The sequence below is a fragment of the Rissa tridactyla genome, chromosome 8 (assembly GCF_028500815.1).
Source record: "Rissa tridactyla isolate bRisTri1 chromosome 8, bRisTri1.patW.cur.20221130, whole genome shotgun sequence".
In the NCBI taxonomy this organism is placed as follows: Eukaryota; Metazoa; Chordata; class Aves; order Charadriiformes; family Laridae; genus Rissa; species Rissa tridactyla.
In genome coordinates, this window is record NC_071473.1 from 24,814,743 (window position 1) to 24,830,441 (window position 15,699).

Below are 15,699 nucleotides of genomic sequence, written 5' to 3' on the forward strand. Positions count from 1 at the left end.
GTTACAGTGCATATTACGACATAGGTTTTAACATCTTCAGTAGAGGTGAATTCCTAAATATACTTAAAATGCTTTATATCAATAGCAATCATCAGTCAAAATTATTGACTGAAATCGTTTGTCTATAAGGGGAGGTATACCTGGTCACCTTGGAAATTTGCAGGTTGTTTTCAGATTTATAATTCCAGTATCTTCACTAATTAAAAATTCACTAATTGCTGTTTCACAACAGAGTCTCATCCATGTCCTCCGAAACCAGATCCTGCAAAGAGCTTGTCCAGTTCTCTCAACAATCTGACTCCTGCTAAGTTTACGCCTGTTATTAATAATGGGTCCCCAACTATCCTGGGAAAAAGAAGTTACGAACAACACAATGGAATGGATGGTAAATATTTTTCTGCAAAATATATCATCTGTATAGGCTTTTTATTCTGTCCTTTCAGTATACATAGCCCTTTATGTAAATTCAGAGTTTCTTATTCTTGGGGGGTGGTGTTAATTTTTTCCGTTTGTAAAAGCTGCTTGTCCTATTTCTCCTTCTGGGTGTTGTGACATGGGGTGTGTACCGGGTGGCCCCTTTAATTTTTAAATGACTAATATGAAGAAAACCTTCATGACTTTTCCCAGTGATGTTTTGTTTTTCTTTGGAGGTTTACAGCTTTTTTTTTTTTTTAGCCCTTTTTTTTTTTTTTAAGATAGCAGCTGGGCAGTTCCCAGGTGGCTTAGTAATGTGGGGATCACCTGGCTTTCAGCAATGCTACCAGAGGCTCCATGCCATTGAGGGAGGCAGATGTCTCAGATCTAGCATGGCATAAACCCGCTCCTGCCTTGAGCAGAACCAGAGCATTCGCTTTTGTTGGACCTGTCACTGAGCCCCTCTGCGCAGTGGCGTTTTTGGGCTTCATCTCCTCAAGAATAAAAGGCAAGGGGAAGGTGTTTGGAGTGGGAGATAGACGCAGGATGTTCCTGGCACAGACTCCAGGGCTCTATTCAGAAGAGTTGGTCTTGCCTGAGAGTGTTGGGGAAGAGCAAATGCAGTCTTTTTCTCAGACGAGGATAAAAGGGTCTGGTCAAATGGTCTTAACGGGAGTGAGAACACGGAGGGTAGCTCTCCTTAGCAGGGGAAACGAACAGTTGGTTTAACGGTGACTCTGAGCAGGGAGGGAGATACAGAAAATCTTTCTTATTTTTTTACCTTTAATTTTAACTTTATGTATGGCTTAAATATACAAACATTTGATATCTTATTGTTTGTGGTTTAACATTAAGAACTTTTAAAACTGCTGCTGTTCAGGTTGCTGATGTGATGTTTTTCTCTTTTCTGTTCACTTGTGCTCTATCAGGCAACATGAAGAAGCGCCTGTTGATGCCTAGCAGGGGTAAGACCTTGAAGCTGCGCTCAGCTTATGCTAGGAGAGCAATTTTTAGTTTCATCTGCTGGCTTGTCTCTGTGCTTTGTGGCTATTGAGTCTGTGTGCACCTTCTGTGTTGATGTCTGAGTGTTCCTTGGGTAACCATTTCCACCCATGGTTATGCTGCTCACCTTCCCGGCTTTTCACATGCAGGTGACGAGTTGTACAACCGTACTGAAGACATGAAGTGCCATGTTCAGAATTGTTTGCTAACTCCTCAAGTTGAGGATGTGATGGTTGATTTTGAAACTAGGTGGTGTTTCACTGTTTGGCTCTTAAGAAATCAAAAGTTTCATGCGTCCTGAACTACTTTAAATTCACTTCGGCCAAAAGAAATAGAAGACAGTATTCACATCGGGTCCCAAGTTCAAGCCTCTGTATTTTCCACTGTGAGTAGACAGTCTCACCGATGAGCAACTGTCTGCGCGTTCCCTACTTGCAGTAGAAACGGTTTTCAAAATTTCCACAGGTTAAAAATCAATCTCTTCTGACTACTGAATAGACCCCAGAAGCTTTAGTTGGTGATGATGCAGGAAACATACAGGTGATGTCACTTAAACAAATTCAACAGAACAGACCAATTTTGAATAGTTAGTATATAAAAATGTCATTGTGAGACAGGCAAACGCAAAACCTTAAGCTTACATGGTTAGGGTGAAATGGCCCACACTGCATGCCCTGATGTCACGCGTTGTGTTTAATGGCCTGAGACAGTGGACGACTGTTATAAATATGTTTACATGCATGCGTACATAAGTGCATGCGCAGAATACAAGAAGAATGAAGACAGTGATTGTTCTGCCCTCTTTAGGAATTTATACCTTGGTATGGTGTTGCTGAGTTTTTAATGTGCTTTTTAGCTTTTGTGTTTTGGGAAGAATAACAAAACCCTGCTTCTTCAGTCAGTTTGGCTTCCTGGGAAGCTTTGTGCAGTAATGGGGGGATGTAGATGCGGAGTAGCTCGCTTAATTTCCACGGCTCCTAGTGACTACCTGCTTATGGGCATTCCTTCTGCTCCCCGCTACGTGTCCTCATCAGCAAGGGGACTGCTGAGTCACTCAGCAGATGACACACTTCTGAAGCTTGGAGATGTTGTGTCCCAAAGGAGGGAAGTGGAAGAAGAACTGACCCTTCCCTCATCTCTGTGTAGAGCACTGGATTTGATCACCTGAGACCATTTACTTACTCAAAATGAACTTGTTTTGGTGTTTTAGGATGTCTATCTGCTAGAATACGTATTTGATTAGGTATATTTCAGTCATAACTGTTGCTGGAGCAGATTGCAAAAAGAAGACTTTGGTGAGGTACCAGTTTGGGCTGCTCAGAATACGTGTTTCTCTGAAGCTGACGTGCATAGTTGTGCAGGGGCTGGCTCTCACCAAGCGCCTGCTGCTGCTTTATCTGCTGGTTCTCTTCTCAGCCAGCCCCTGAAATACTTGGTGTAGTATTTGCTCCTATAACCGTGAGGTAGCGGAGTACGATTCAGTCCTGGAATCTGTTTACCTGCTGGAGTAGTGAGTGGTGACTGGATATTCTTGTGAGCAGTTCAGCTTAAACTTGTTGGTTGAGATTTATTTGTGAATGGAAGATGTTTGTCAGGCTACAATTTCAACATCTGGAATATTTTCTGACCGTGGGTTGCTGGAAGCTTTGCCGAGACACAGAGGAAAGGGAGACACCTGCAATGAAACAAGGTTTAAAGAACTTGGATCAAGATCTACTGGGGATAGGGAAACAGATGGTGGAAGTTCGGTGGATCCGTTTCTGGCCTGAAGACACTTTGTGTGCCAGTGCCACTTAGCACTGGTTCCCAGTTGCCTTGCATGTGAGCTGTGGTAAGCTTTGCTGGCTCTAGGCATGGCTAATGCCAGTTTCCTGTGCCATGCCAGAACTGGGAACATGGTGTTGAGGCTTCTCCTTGGCTCTGAATTGAGTCATCCGGGCTTATTAGTGGTAGGAAGGGAGAGGAGGAGGTCAGAGGAGAGGAAGAGCACAAGTTGGAAGCGTTGTGAAGAAGAGAGGCATGGCAGCGAGAGCGATGAAGCCTTGTGACCAGAATTAAGGAGCCAATGAGTTAGTAAAAAAGGACTGAAATAAACCTATCTACCAGAATGGCTGTTTTTTTTAATTATAACTGACCTAAAATAAAAGAAAAAGATTAATAAGAGTAAAACTGAATTGTTATAACCAGTCAGATTCTTCATTTACATGGTTCCTATAGATACTATGGGAAGTTGTGGGCATTTTGTTGTTTTTGTTTTTCCTCTCCCCTTAGTGATACATGGTGGCACGCTGGCTGGTTTAGGTCAGGTCTACTGCAAAGAAAAGCTAGTGTTAAGACGACTGCACGGAGAGGCTGAAAGTATTCTTTCTGCACAACTTGAGGTGCGGGAAGACGCTTTGTCCACCAATGTTGAAAGTTTTCAAGGAGATGTTAACCTAATGCAATGTTAGGTGAATTATCCAGGGTTTTTTGTGCCTCCTGCTGATGTGCTGTGTTGGTGGTACCTGGGAGATATCTTATGGTTTGGACAGGTCACTGTGTCAAAGTCTCTCTAAAGCATTAAGATCCATGTTTATACGTATATATTGGTCAGGTTTCTAAGGCATTTAAATTCCCATGGCACGTGCTGCCTTTGTTGAGAATTAGACTGTTTAACACTGCTGAAAATTGAACTGCTCGTGTAGGTTTTTGGGTGTTCTTCAGGCAGCTCTGCTGGAGGATTTTCATCTGAGGCTCTACCACCCCTTGGTATTTAGGATGAGGGGTGGTCAGTAGTTAAAATTCAGCCCTCAGAAAAGCTCATCAGTGAAGTGCTTTGATGAACGTTTCTGCATAAATGGAAACACAATTCCTAAATGTGCCCAAACGACGCCTGAGGGGTTGGAGCTGGAAGACCACCTAGTCTGTGGGCGGATGCTGGTTGATCAGGTTGGACTCTGTGTGGAGAGAGGTAGTAATGGGAAGTAAGGAAAGGCTGTGAAAAGGGGAACCTTGGCCGTGAGAGATCAAGGAGGAAAAGAAAAGGAGGCTGCTGTTGGTGTGCTGGGGGCAGAACTAGTTAAAACTAATTATGTGTATGTTAGAAATTGCTGAACTTGGAGTACTTCAGATTTTTTCCTTTGGAATTCCATTGTTTGTTTGTTTTTTCTCTGGCTGCTGTAACTCCAGCGAAGTATCTTTAACTTTTCTTTTTCTGAATCATCCCTGCTTAAGCCTGGAGAGCTGAACTTTTTCAAGCTTTGCATATGATTTGTCTGGTCGGGCATCTGGAATTTCAGCTGGTGCTTGAATTCCAAGAACAGGAGGATATTCTTAATCTCATCTCTCCTCACTACCTCCGCTCTGTTTTATAAGAAGGGTGTAGTCCTTCCATCTATTTTGTTTTCCTCTTTTCTAAATTACATTGGAGGCATCATTAGGCATACAGTGCCCTTCCCAGCTCTCCCTCAACATTAGATTAGCATGGACAAATTCCTGCAGAATCCTGTTTTTGGAGCATGAAAAGTATATGGAATCTCATAAGCTGTTGAATACAGTGAGGTGTTAAAAAATGATTAGTTTATTGCTTTTTCATTAGTGTCCTGGAGCTTGACTGACAACATTTGCCATGAAACTTCCTGTAGAGAGATCGAGACGATGTTTTATGTTCTGGACCCTGTTTGCTTTTCTCCTTACAGCTCTCCAGTATGGGATCGATGAGATACTTGTCTATGCAAATCCCTGCTGGGGGAAGGGCGGGAGCATTGTTAGATTTTTATTTTTTTTCCTCGCTCTTTTACACCGTGTTAGCTTTCATCTGATCAAATTTGTTTTTTCAGGGTCATCACATGCACTCTAAAATTGGCAGAAAGAGAGAGAACATGAATGAGTAGCTGAAATAAAGGGAAGGCTTTTCCCAGCAACAAACTTGCATTGATAAAATGGTAGGGGATCGAATGCTGAAAATTGGAGAGGGTTTATAGAAGAGCCATGAAAACGGTGAAGGGACTGGAAAACACACTGCATAATGGAAAATGCTTTTATCAAAGTGGAAGTTGTAGATGTTTGTCTCTGCTGACAGGAGCAGCAGAAGTGCAATAATAGAGGGCTTTTTAGTCTAGCTGGGAATGGAATAATGAGCTGCAGTAGCCAGAAGGTACAGTAGAAAATCTTTGGCTGGAAATAAGCTGCACATTTTTGAGTGAGGTTAATTAACTATTGGAATACCTTGCGTCTGCTACTGGGGATTTCTAAACCAGAATGGAATGTCGATCTAATTTAACGTGTTCTGGTTCATTGTTTCTCACCTTTTGGGGAAACGTGAATGAAATCCTAGAACTGGAAGCATTCATCAGCCTAGCATGGCATTAGTTCAATTATCAAGAGATGGGCATGGAAGTGGAAATACTGCTCTTGATCAAAAAACGGCTATCAAGGTGGGAATATAAGGAAGTTCTCTAGCGTCAGCCATGTAGGTGACCAGACTTACCTCTGAGGTTTTTTTTCTGTCTGACTTAGGCCTTGCAGAAAATTTGGGCTTACCTATATGCATAAATTGCATTAAAATTCTGCCTTTATCAGCAGTGGCCCTGGCTGCCCTTCCAAAGTTGAGGATAACCAGCCAAAGGAAATCTGCCCATCCAGGAATGTCTGTAAACAGCAGGGAGTATTGGTCCTTAATGAATAATGTCATACATGGGGTACTGTGGAAAAGTCCTGGCTTTAGCTGTTGATATCCAAACCGGTGTAATGCTGACTAGCGTCAAGAAGGAAAACGTTCAGTGCTTCTTAAAGGAATGACTGTTTCTGGCCAGTGGCAGCACAGCTGAGAAGAACAACAAGTTGCTTGAGAGGCTTTTTGGAGACCCCAAGAATCATGTGCCTGTGCAACTTCCTTGCTTTAGATTCTGTGCCAATAGTACAGATTATTTTTGGGAATTGTACGTAGGATTTTGTTTTCAGATGTTAAGTGAAACTTTTTTCACTTGCCTTCAGCTTAGCCCTGACACTCTGATTACTTTCTTCTGGTGTTATGAAGAAAGATCTGGAAATGAAATCGGGCGATGGACATTATGCTCTATGGATCAACTAGTGAAAGCCATTTCCTTTATGAAGGATGGTATGGAGTCAGATGCAAATGTTGATTGTGGGTGAGGAGAGTGTGTGTCCCAGGGCAGTGGTAGGGAGCAGGTGTAATTACTATGAGAGGAAACAAATGCTTAACAACGCAAGGGCAGAATTCCAAATGCCCCTGAGAGTACAAAGCCTGAACTTGTAATTAAGTGGAATCTACGTGTGATACATGTCATATACATTTCTCTGTGTGTGTGTATATATATATGTTTATGTATATGATATGTAATACTCCCAGTTCCAAGAACAGTGAATAATTCATTGATTTCTAGTTTACGTAGTTTGGATCAGCAAACCCTAAAGCAGTGAGGTGCATGGTTTTGTTGCCTCTTTTTTCTTTTTTTTTTTTTAACCGTTTAGTGTGTTACAGCCAGACCAGAATACACCGTGATGCTCTTTCGGGAATGCGAGTGGATAGTATTTATTGACTCAACACCAAGATAGATAGCAGCTCCATTCTCGACGCATTTGTCCAAGGGTAGCTACTGACACATTGTAGTTGGATGTCACTGCCCAGAAAGGGTTAGTTGGGTCCTTAAAGTGCTCTTAGCAGAAGGTACAGCTTTGCATGAACAAACACATCGTCTGTGAGGTCCTGTGAAGCAAATGAACGTGAACTGTTAGACCGAGCATTTTAGGAAGTACCGTCCAAATCCAACAAGGTTAATGTGCAGGAGTTAGTGGAAGGAGGAAGGGTAACGAACCACTACTCAATCATACAAAATTGAAGCTCCTCTTTGTGGAATCTCTCATTTGGAGTTACTGTTTGTTTAATGTTGTCTTGGGTTTATCTGTCCAACAGAGAACTGTGATCACTTCTGTGTTTCATTACAACCAAAACAGTCTGTGTTTCTGTATTTGTTGCATGGGGCTGGGCTACTGTATTCTGAACTATGTGAATCTTTCCTTTTTTTTAACCTTAAATCTTTTTTTTCCTTTTCCTCTGCCAATCTTGGTAGGAACTTACTTAGGTAAGTAAATTGCAATTTTAACATTGTTCTTATGTACAACAGAATTTTAAGAAAATAGTAGTCTAGGTGGTGTTTGGTACAATTGATGCTCTGTCCTGCTTGTTGCACTTGCATTCCTGAAAGTTTGATTTTTAGAAGGTGGACACTCAATCTGTGCGCAGCATTAACACGGTCTTGGCAGTTTAAGAAAAACACGGGTATTAAAGCATTCTTATAAGCTTGCAAAAACTATGTGTGTGTATATGTCAATACACAGGGACTACTTCAAGTGAACCAGTAATTTGGAAGTTAAATTCCTTGTTCATCAAGCCTCATTCATGCATGCATTTTTATATTTTTTTTTTCTAGCTTGCTCACAAATGTGGTACTGTTGATGTTGTTGTTACTGCTGGGAAGGATGGAATCCCAGGAGGAGGGTTACTTTTGGAAAAGGAAAATGCGTATGAAGAGTGTACGGGTTTTTGAAAGCAATGTATTTTAGTATAGTAAACCTGTGGAAGTGTGTGTTGAATTCTCTACGTTCCTTGTGACTGAAGACGTGCTTATGAATGTTACTGCATATTGCATGTTCCGCATGATACTCCTCTTTGGTAAACAGAAGTTAAAAACAAAATACCATCTGTGACTTAATTGCTTGATGTCCTCATTGGTTAAAAAAAAAAAAAGAAAGAAAAGAAAACATGTATTATGTTAACATGAGATGAAGGACCCATATCTTTGTGTGTGGTGGATATGCTGAAGACTGGAGTTAGTAAGTTTGAGTAAATATAAATTTAACAACTCCCAAGTTACTTCCAGTGGCTGGAAGCTGGGCTACTCTTCCTCCTTGGTACAGACTTGTGCCAGACTGTGATCTCAGTATAGAGGCAATGGTGTGCGTGTTCAGGCATGGAAAAGCACTGGAAGATTTCTACCCAAGTAGAAAAGTGGCCACGGTTGGTGCTTATTCTGCAGCTTCTCGATGTTTGCTGTAGTAACTTCACAGAAATATCCTTGCACTCCAGTCTGTGTTGGGCGCGCTGCTGAGGGTTTAGGCTCTCCAGCTTCTCGAAATGGCAGCTGTGTACTGTGTGGAGTTGGCAAAAAAGCAGGCCAAATATCTGAGGTGGGAGTAATTTTTGAATGCTGCCATCCAGATGCCGAGGACCTCTCGCTTGGACTGGCGGGGACTGGGACTGGACCAGCCAAGAGCGTGCGCGACTACTCTCCGGCTTCCAGTGGGACCAGATCTGCTGGTTTTGGTTTGCTTCCCATCGGGAAATTAGATTCCTCCGCTCCACTCTGTGTTGTGCCGACTATTCCCGGCTCCCGCAGCACGCTCTTGGGGTGCTTGCTCTAGTTGCTGCAGGAAGTTTGGGTGTTCTTTCATTTTAGATTTAACAACATCTGAAAGCATTAGATTCAAATGCTGAGAGATTGTTGGAAAAGAAACAGGTTGATTGATCCCCCCCCAACCCGAAAGATAAAGCTGCCAAGTAACAGTAGTAACAGACTTGAAATTGCTGTTTGTGATAGTCCTTCGCCACCTGCGTTTTTTTTTTTTTTTGCATGGAAGTTTATTCCCCTGCAGCTTTGATACCTGGAGAATGAAAAGATCATTAGGGCATAGTAACCTGCTGTGTCTGGTTTTGAGCCAAAATCTCAGTAATTAATGGTCTGAAGTTGCAGCAGGGGAGGTTTAGGTTAGATATTAGGAAGAATTACTTTACTGAAAGAGTGGTCAGGCCCTGGAACAGCCTGCCCAGGGAGGTGGTTGAGTCGCCATCCCTAGAGGTGTTTAGGAAACGTCTAGATGTGGCACTTCAGGGCGTGCTCTAGTGGCAGAGATTGTAGGTTGTTTGGTTGGACTCGATGATCTCAAAGGTCCCTTCCAACCATGAAGATTCTATGTTTCTATGATAAATTGTGCTTGTGGAACAGTTCAGAGGTCTCTTGTCGCTATGTTTTGGGGAGTTGAGGCGTGCTTTCGGGGTGTCAGTCTCTGTACTGGGGTTAGTTGTTTTGTTGCCATTTTGGTAACAACGTAGAATCGTCTGTGGCAAAGGACATCCATGCTTAATCTGTAGCTATACCTTTAGTTTACCCTGTCTGCATTTTATCCTCTGGGACTTCCTCTCTATTTCAGTGTCTAGAGGAGACTTTGGCAGGAGAAATCGAATGGCAGAGATTTTATAGTGCTCTGGGTTTTTTCAGTGCTATGGAAAAAAAAAAATTTAGTCTTGAGTTTTCAGAATATATTTCTATTTCTTTGGCTGCAGAAGAGTGGAAGATCTGCTTAGATTCATCACTGTAGACCTTTACAGCTTCTAAAGGTTTGTGGTTTTAAAGGTTTGGTCACCTCCTTTTTTTGTTTGTTTGTTGTTTTTTTTTTCCTTATTTGGAGGAGTTTAGTGTTGTTTCTGATGCGGAGCTATGGAAATTTAAGCAGTTTGACCTTCGATGTCATCTAAAGGAATATACACACTTTCTATCCTGTGGCTTCTCTAGACATTCCTCCATAAAATAAAGATGTTTTTTTTGCCTGTAGAGGAGCTGTCAGAACCTTGGTAGGTTTTGCTCCTGGTTTATATTTGTATGCTGCCCTACTTTTTTTAAACCGCTTGTGGATGCGTGCGTGTGGGGAAGTCTCTCTCAAACCTTGATCTGTGCTAATGGAGCAAGGACCTTGGGGAGGACTAAGTTTCCTATGGTGAGTTACTTGTCACTCCTTATCCGTGAGGATATCCAAGACGGAGGATTGGCTTAGTTCGTAGAGGTGCCTGTCTCGCAGACCTCATCTCTCACACAGAAGCCACCAAATACTTTTGGGTGAGAATCCAATGTTTCCAGTACGGATGCATCCTGTTGACTTGACAGCTGTTCTGCAGTGGGTTACAGATGTTACGTGCTCTCTCTCCATCTCTTTGGTGACCCTGCTGGGTAAAAGTTGCTCGTTTAATAGCAGTGCTTCAGCTGCACGTACTTCTAATGTGATTTTTATTGCAAACCGAAGCTAGTCTTTTTAGCGTCTGTTTTCATTTTTTCAAACTCTAGTCTGAAAAGTGTGACTAAAAAATTCACAGATAAGATTAATGTGCAAATTGATACCTTATTACTGTGATAGCAATAGTATAAATTGTATTGAAACTGTACCTTTGTTTTATGTCCCATTTTACTGGGGCAAAAAGTTCTCATGGGCAGCTTTATTCTAGAAGTTCCAGCCTTAGGGGGTGAGGTGTGTCCCCGTTTATTATCACTGCTGCTTTGCGGTTCGAGGGCTCTGAAGCTTTGGGGCTCAGAGGTTCTGCTCCATTTGTGTCAGTCTCAACATCTCTTCTCACTGCAGAATATTCCAGATTAATTGTGGTGCTTGGGAATAGCGCTGTGGTGTATCCAGCAACAGCCGTCGCAGCATCCACGTATCGGCTGCTGCTGTAGGCCAGGCTTTTCTGGCATCAAGGATGTTCTTAGTACAAGAAAAGAAACGATCTGGAGTGTGGTTGAAATGAAATGTGTGGCTCCAGTCCAGGGACTCGCATCAGTTGATTTACATCTCTCAGAGCTCCTGCGAATGGAGAAAATGTTATCTTTCTGTTACGGGAGAGGGAAGAAAAAGCGAGTGCTGGAGTTTAGCTCTGAAGCCAAGAGATTCGGGTTGCGTCCTGCTGGCTGTGCTGTTTCCCAGCATCCGTGGAGCTCTTTGTCCATCCATCTCCAGCGGCTGCTCACAGCTGTGTTTTGGATGCGATTGCTGCTCCCATGTAAAAAGGAACGATTATGTGGCGCCTACATTGCCTTTGTCAACATCCAAAGGTTGTTACTGGTCCTCTTACTCGGTGCCTGGTACATCTGTTCTACAGATTTGATGGAAATCTTTCTGGCAACTATTTCTTCATCCCTGTGGATACTTAAGCTCAAAAATCCTGCAAAAATTGAAACTGTGTGTCTTCATCTTCCAAGTAGCTAACAGCATGCATCTACCCAGAGTGGAAAATACACTTGGTACAAACTGCTGATTTTAGCGTGGTGTCGTGATACTCGATTCTCAGAAAATGTCCCCCCCTGTTCCGCCTTCCTCCCTCCCGATACGTCGCAGTGCCATGCGTTTCCTGGCACACTTGCTGTGAGTACATTGTCTTTGGTTTTACCAAGGAGAACCTCAAGGAATCTGTTGGGAGTGCGGGACCGCGAGCTGTAAAAATTCATTTTTGCTGGATTCTTTAGAAAGCTTCGCTGTTTCCTCACAGCTTAAATGGTTAGCAATGGGAAGTTTCCATAGTCAAGCTGGGAAGCTTGCTGTAAATGTGAAAGCAGGATTCATACTGAGAACTTCTGTAGCCAGCGACGGCGTTTGCTGATGCCTGTCTGGTAGGACCTGTTGGATTTGATGTCCTGACATTCTGTTTCTCAGCCAGGAGGGGCTGAGAAAGATGGTTTGGTGCACTGATGTTAATGAAATGGTGTTTTCTGGCAGCGTGCATCTTAGAAAACTAAACGGTGTTACCAGAAAGGTTTATCGGGTCTTCTAGTCCATTCCGTGCCATACCCTGCTGCCTTGTAGCAATGCGTCGTTCCCTTATATCTCAAGGCCTTTGTGTGTCCTACAAGGTCTCATGTATGTAAAGTACAGTTCAGAACATATGATAAGGTATCTGATGGGATTGCAAATGAGCTAGGAAAACCAAGCCATTGTACTCGGTGCTGTCCCTGGGGAAGGGCTTTGCGTGATAGCTGGGGTCACGGTGCTCTGTGACTGATGGAGCTACTGCTACGCCTGTGGAAGTCTTTACTGGTGGTAGGTTCAGCAGATACAGCCTGTTTGCTCACAGCTTGCAGCTAACATCTGAGCTGAAGGGTTCCCTGGGGATCCAAGGATGATAGGAAAGTTTTTATTTGTCGCTGTCTTGACAGTGTGTGATACCTTCTGCTTTATCCTTCTTGATGTCGGTAAATTCCTCCAAAACTCAAACAGAACGCCAAATTTTTCCCAAGACTTGAGGAAAACCTCAGATCAGAAAGAGGAGGTGTACTTTTAGCGGTAGTTTGAAGAAAGGTGTGAGTAAACAGAGAAAAGACTGAGCAAAAGGAACGTGTTTTTAACCTGGGGGCTCTCCTCTTCAAACCGTGTTGGTAAGGGAGCTCTTTCCTCAGTTACCTTTCACGGAGGGGAGAAGTTAGTTTGGTAGACAACTCTTGTTTTAGCAAAACAACACAGTTGCGATCATAGCTGCGTGTGTTTTGATTTTGTACTTTTTTCTGTCTTGGAAAAGCAATGGTCTTACCAGCTCTATTCTCTTTCCTGTTTGTTAGGTCTGCCTAACCACGGACAAACCAGACAAATGGTAAGAGAATGTTCATTTAACCAAAACAGGGAAAAGAAGAATTATTAATCCGCGCTAGATAGAACACCCCATTAAACCTTAGTGTTTCACTTCCGTCTTTGCTGTTTGCAGCTGGTCATACTTCCCAATTCATTGAAAAGTTTAAAAAAAAAAAAAAAAGAATTATTTTAGGGCATATGAAACATTGAAGTGGTTAAATACAATTTAAAGCTTGAATCTGTCTGTCTATATATAAATGAGATTCTGTTTTGAATGGAACATTTTGTTTCAGCTCATACAGAAACTGAGTGGCTGTTTATAGCAAAGTTCTGGGATGTGTTTCTAGGTGGAATGTGTCTCACTGAAGGAGGAAGGTTTAAATGATGGAAGGGTTTGTTTGGAAAACAGTTTCTTTTTATTATTGTTTTTAGGAAGTCGGTGTGCGAGTTGTCTGCTGAGAATGCTTGGTTTTTATGTTTTTTGTTGTTTTTTTCTTTTTTTGAGTCCAAATGATTGCTAGCCTTTCATCCATTATGCTGAGTTTTATCAGAGGACAGAAGCAAATAGCCAGTCTGATTGATGCGTCTCTGGCAAAAGGCTTTCTCATGAAATTCACCTCCGTGTGCAGAGGCTGTGCATCACTTTCCCTCCTTACGCATGGCTTATGGGAAACTCATGGGAGAGAACTGCAAGCATATTTATTTCCCCCCCCCCCAAAAAAATGATCTTCTGGTCTTGATAAAAGCGGAGCTTGCCTCATTAGGTGAACTGCCACGATGTCGTAGTGTCAGTAGAGTCACTGCCATGGGTCAATCAGCAGCAGGTATGAACGATGGTCACTGAACGGTGATCACAAGCATTATTAAATCTAATAACGTTGTCGGATAGTGCGCAGCATCACGAAGGGTAGGCTATAACTTGAGCATGCTAGTCTGCTTGTAATAATGAAGCATTCATTTGGTTTGTTACTCGAGCATCTGATACAAGTGGGGAAATTGTATTCCTCCATGAATTCAGCTTCATTTCTTGTCACTGAGAAGACTGGCTACTTGTTTGTGTCTGCTGTATAAACCAACTCAGTGCAGTGGGAGAAATCTGTGATGACCTAACACTTTTTAGGTGTTTTAGGGTGAAACCCCCGAACTGCCTTGATTTCTGGTTGCTTGATAAGGTGTGCTGCTGAACTCAAAATTAAAGGTCCATGTTTCAGGATGTACCATTTGAAAGAGATTGCGCTGTGCAGGTAGAGAAAAGGCAACCCTGAAGCACAGAGGTGCCCCTTCTAGGTATTTCCAAGAACTTTCTCCGGAGTTGTTCCGCGTATGTAGCACATGCGGAGAAAATAGCCTTTGCAACACTAATGAAAGAATTTTCTTGGAGAAATCTAGAGGAGGTAAAAAAACAAAACCAAAACATCCACAACCCAACAGAAGAGCTTTTCATTTGCAATCTTTTCCTTAATAAACCTCAAATACAGAAGCAATTCTTGAAGTATTTCAGTGGTGTGCTGCGGTGCCGAAGTTGTCTTGTATAACATGGAGCTGGGCAACTAAGAAATCAAATCGTTATTGCACTTGTATATAACAGCTTTAGAGAGTTTAGGATTTTAAAAGGTGGGATTTTGTTTGCTTAGCTCTAAAGCCCTAATTTGTTACAAGAAGCAGATCTTGCTAGCACAGTTGAGTAAGGCTGGTCAAAAAAAAAAAGTCATCATTTTTGGTTTTCTCCTCAGACAAAAATGCAATAGCCTGAGGGGTTTGTTGGTTTTTGGTTTTTTTTTTTCTTAGTTGCCAGACTGAAGTCTTCCCTTTCTGAGTCAAAGTGTTAAAATTTGGTTGAGCTTTTGCCATAAACACTGACGCTTAAGGACTTGAATGCCTCATGTGTCCATCTTTTCCTTGTGAGGTGGATCTCCCAGGCCAGACATCCCTCACGTACACCCTCAGCTTGTCATTTTGTGGGCAGAAGGGGAAGCCTTGGTGCACCTGGGGAGATGGCCTGGCCTCGGAGGATGGCCTGTGAAATACCAGAATTAAATTTCTACTGGGATCTTTCCTGACCAGCTTTAATTTATTAGTATGACATTTCCTGGGCCCTGATTTTGCATCTTTCCTGACTTGTCCAGCGTTACCGATTTCAGTGGGATTTATCAATGTGCTAATCAGCAGGAAGAGGGGCAGCAGAACTGGACTTCAAATGATCAAGGACAGCTGCGTTTGAGAAGCTTAATCCTTTGCTCCCTTGCATCTGCACCTCTCTTAATAACAGCTCGTGTTTTTCCAGTGGAGTGGAAGGGGGCTACTGTGGGTCTGGAAAATTATACCTGTGGGCGATTTGCAAAGCAAATGTATTGTGTGGGGGAAATCTGTGGTGTTAAATGCTAAAAGGATTTTAGGATAAAAGCTGCTAAGCTTTTGTAGTTCTAGATTTGTTTTCAACAACATATTTAATACATCATTAAATATTAACCTTCCTGGAGCAAAAAGGATACGGGTAAGTTTGGCGCCCCAGAATAACTGTAAATTCTGATTTTTTTATTTGATTTGCTGTGTAGCTAGATTTCCTTCCCTGAAATCAATAGAGTTGTTCTAGATTTATGGTGGTAGCTGAAATCTAATTCTTCTGCTCAATCTTTCAAACTTGATGTCATCTTTCAGACACAAGCAACAGATGATTGGTAATGCCTTACATTTATTATCTGTCCTGTTGCTGGAGTATTGCTGTCCTATGCTATATTAAAGGTGCCTAGCTTCTACTGCTTGTGGACAATTGCTTTTATGTGAATTCTGTGTTCAGTCATGGGCAAGAGGGGAAATATTTACCGTAAACTCTCAACAACCGATAAAAAAACTTTAATTCTCTTTTCCTTTGAGTGCTCATTACATGCTACTGCAGGTTAG

At 42.3% G+C, this 15,699-nt stretch overlaps 1 protein-coding gene across 3 annotated transcripts in view; it reads left to right on the forward strand.

The window, feature by feature from the left end:
* The window catches only part of MTA1 (metastasis associated 1), an 88,394-nt gene that overhangs the window by 66,194 nt on the left and 6,501 nt on the right, over positions 1–15,699 (forward strand). Inside the window, exons 16-19 of one of the 3 annotated variants that reach the window (XM_054210563.1) lie at positions 233–385; positions 1,344–1,379; positions 7,488–7,499; positions 12,789–12,820. In XM_054210563.1, the coding sequence (XP_054066538.1) occupies positions 233–385; positions 1,344–1,379; positions 7,488–7,499; positions 12,789–12,820 (233 nt within the window). The remainder of the gene's footprint in view (positions 1–232; positions 386–1,343; positions 1,380–7,487; positions 7,500–12,788; positions 12,821–15,699) is intronic. The other 2 variants (XM_054210564.1, XM_054210566.1) reach the window with 2 other exon arrangements.